The sequence below is a fragment of the Phoca vitulina genome, unplaced genomic scaffold (assembly GCF_004348235.1).
Source record: "Phoca vitulina isolate PV1807 unplaced genomic scaffold, GSC_HSeal_1.0 scaffold44, whole genome shotgun sequence".
NCBI lineage: Eukaryota > Metazoa > Chordata > Mammalia > Carnivora > Phocidae > Phoca > Phoca vitulina.
This window is the reverse complement of record NW_022589747.1, coordinates 3,986,163-3,987,841: the sequence shown is the minus strand read 5'-3', so window position 1 is coordinate 3,987,841 and position 1,679 is coordinate 3,986,163. Positions and strand designations below refer to the sequence as shown.

Sequence of the window (1,679 nt, the reverse complement as noted above, 5' to 3'; positions counted from 1 at the left end):
AGCCGAAACCAAGCGCGGGAGGCGTAACCACCCGAGCCACCCAGGCGCCCCTCCAGCACAGTGAATTTAATTCAGAACCTTCTACAGGTAAGAATCTCTCAAGATGTAAATCTACTCAGTGGAATAAACCGTACTGCGTACAGTTTACCGAACAGTTAACACATGCATAAAAATAGCATCCCGATCCTGGTCCAGAACGAGCCCTATTTCTTTCTTATTCTTTCCTTTTTTAAATTTATAGCGATCTGAACGCGGACTGCGTGCCAGGAACCATGTTTTGGTTGAGGTTAAAATGGTGACGAAATGGCCAAGACCCTCGCCTCCAAGGGTCAGACAGGAACTCGGGGGTCCGGCCCGCGGCCGACAGCCGGGCGGTGACGGCTGTGAACAGCCCCGCGCGAAGGCGTTCATTCCGGAGGCTGGGCTGTCGTCTGAATCCCGTCCAGCCCCCGGCCCACCGGCGACCGAGCGCTCCTCTCCTAGCGAAGGCAACGACGCCCGTCATTCAGCGGCTCACACTCCCCTCCGGGGCGCCGGCTTCAGCCGCACCAGGTGCGTTCGCGCCGTAGCTCCGTCCCCGCCGAGCCCGTCCTTCCTCCGCGAGCCCGAGGCACGACCCTCTGCAGCGCGTCCCGGCCGGAAATGCAGACAGGTGTCTTCACGTCCTTCACGTACAGGCCGAGCGCCGCACGGAAGTCGACCCGCTCCGTCCTGCCCACTAGCCTCTCTGCCGGGCTTACGGGTCTGACTTCCGGCCGCACCACTGCGCGTGCACCGACCCCCCACCCGGGGGCCATCCAGCCACGAAGCTCGGGCAGGTGACGTCGAGGCCAGGCAACCCGCGAGGGCGGGACGCGCGCTCGCGCGCTCGGTTCCCACAGCCCCCGTGCGGAAGCTCGGTCCGCCAGCTCCGGAAACGGCCTCGGCCCACCGACGCGCACTCAAAGGGAAGGGCGCGGGCTGTGGGGTCCGCGGTTCTTCTCCAGCACCAGAACCTTCGGCAGGGCCCCTGATTGGCGCCCAGGTTCCAAAGGACCCCTCACGGACGGCACGGACGGCGGCGCTGCGGCCCTCAGTTGGCGTCGAAGGACACGGCCCAGGCGACAGCCCGCCGCGCCCCGCCCCCGCCCCGACGGAAGTGGCGGCCCGTCCTTCCGGCCTTCCTTCCGGCCCGCAGCCCGCCGACTTCCGGCCGGCAGGTGGGCGCGCGCCGCATAACGATCTTCTGCGCCGACGGTCGGCAGGCGGCGGCGGCGGCGAGTGGATGGAGGCCTCGGCCCCCGGCCGGCGGCGGCGGCGGGACTGGCGGCGGGTCCCGGCCGCGGGCTCCCCGCTCACCTGGGCCGCGGTCGTCCTCCTGCTCTCCGCCTTCGTGGCGCGGGCGTCCCCGTCAGGTGAGGCGTGGGCGCCGCCGCCACGGGCTCCGCGGGGCCGCCCCTCCCGCCCGGGGCTGGCCTCCCCGGGTCACGTGCGCCCGCCGAACCGAAGAAGCGCCGGTACCGGCCGGAGGGGGTGTGTTCGCGTAAACCCTGCAGAGGACCTTGCGCTCGCGCGGGGTGCCGGTGACCGGAGAGACTGTTGCCGCACGGGCAGAAGCGCTCCGGGACACCCTCCGTGCACGGTGTTCAGTTAGCCTGGCTGCGAATCGCCTCCCTGGCCCGCCCCCCCTGCAGCCCCCC

At 69.1% G+C, this 1,679-nt stretch overlaps 1 protein-coding gene across 3 annotated transcripts in view; it reads left to right on the top strand.

Moving 5' to 3' along the window:
- The first annotated feature begins 1,264 nt into the window (after positions 1-1,264).
- ZPBP (zona pellucida binding protein) overlaps positions 1,265-1,679 on the top strand; it is a 109,291-nt gene continuing 108,876 nt past the window's right edge. For all 3 annotated transcript variants that reach the window (XR_004302535.1, XM_032430479.1, XM_032430480.1), the window contains exon 1: positions 1,265-1,394. Coding sequence is in view for 2 of the 3 variants with exons in the window: in XM_032430479.1 (XP_032286370.1) it covers positions 1,265-1,394 (130 nt within the window). In the remaining variant the exon portion in view is untranslated. The remainder of the gene's footprint in view (positions 1,395-1,679) is intronic.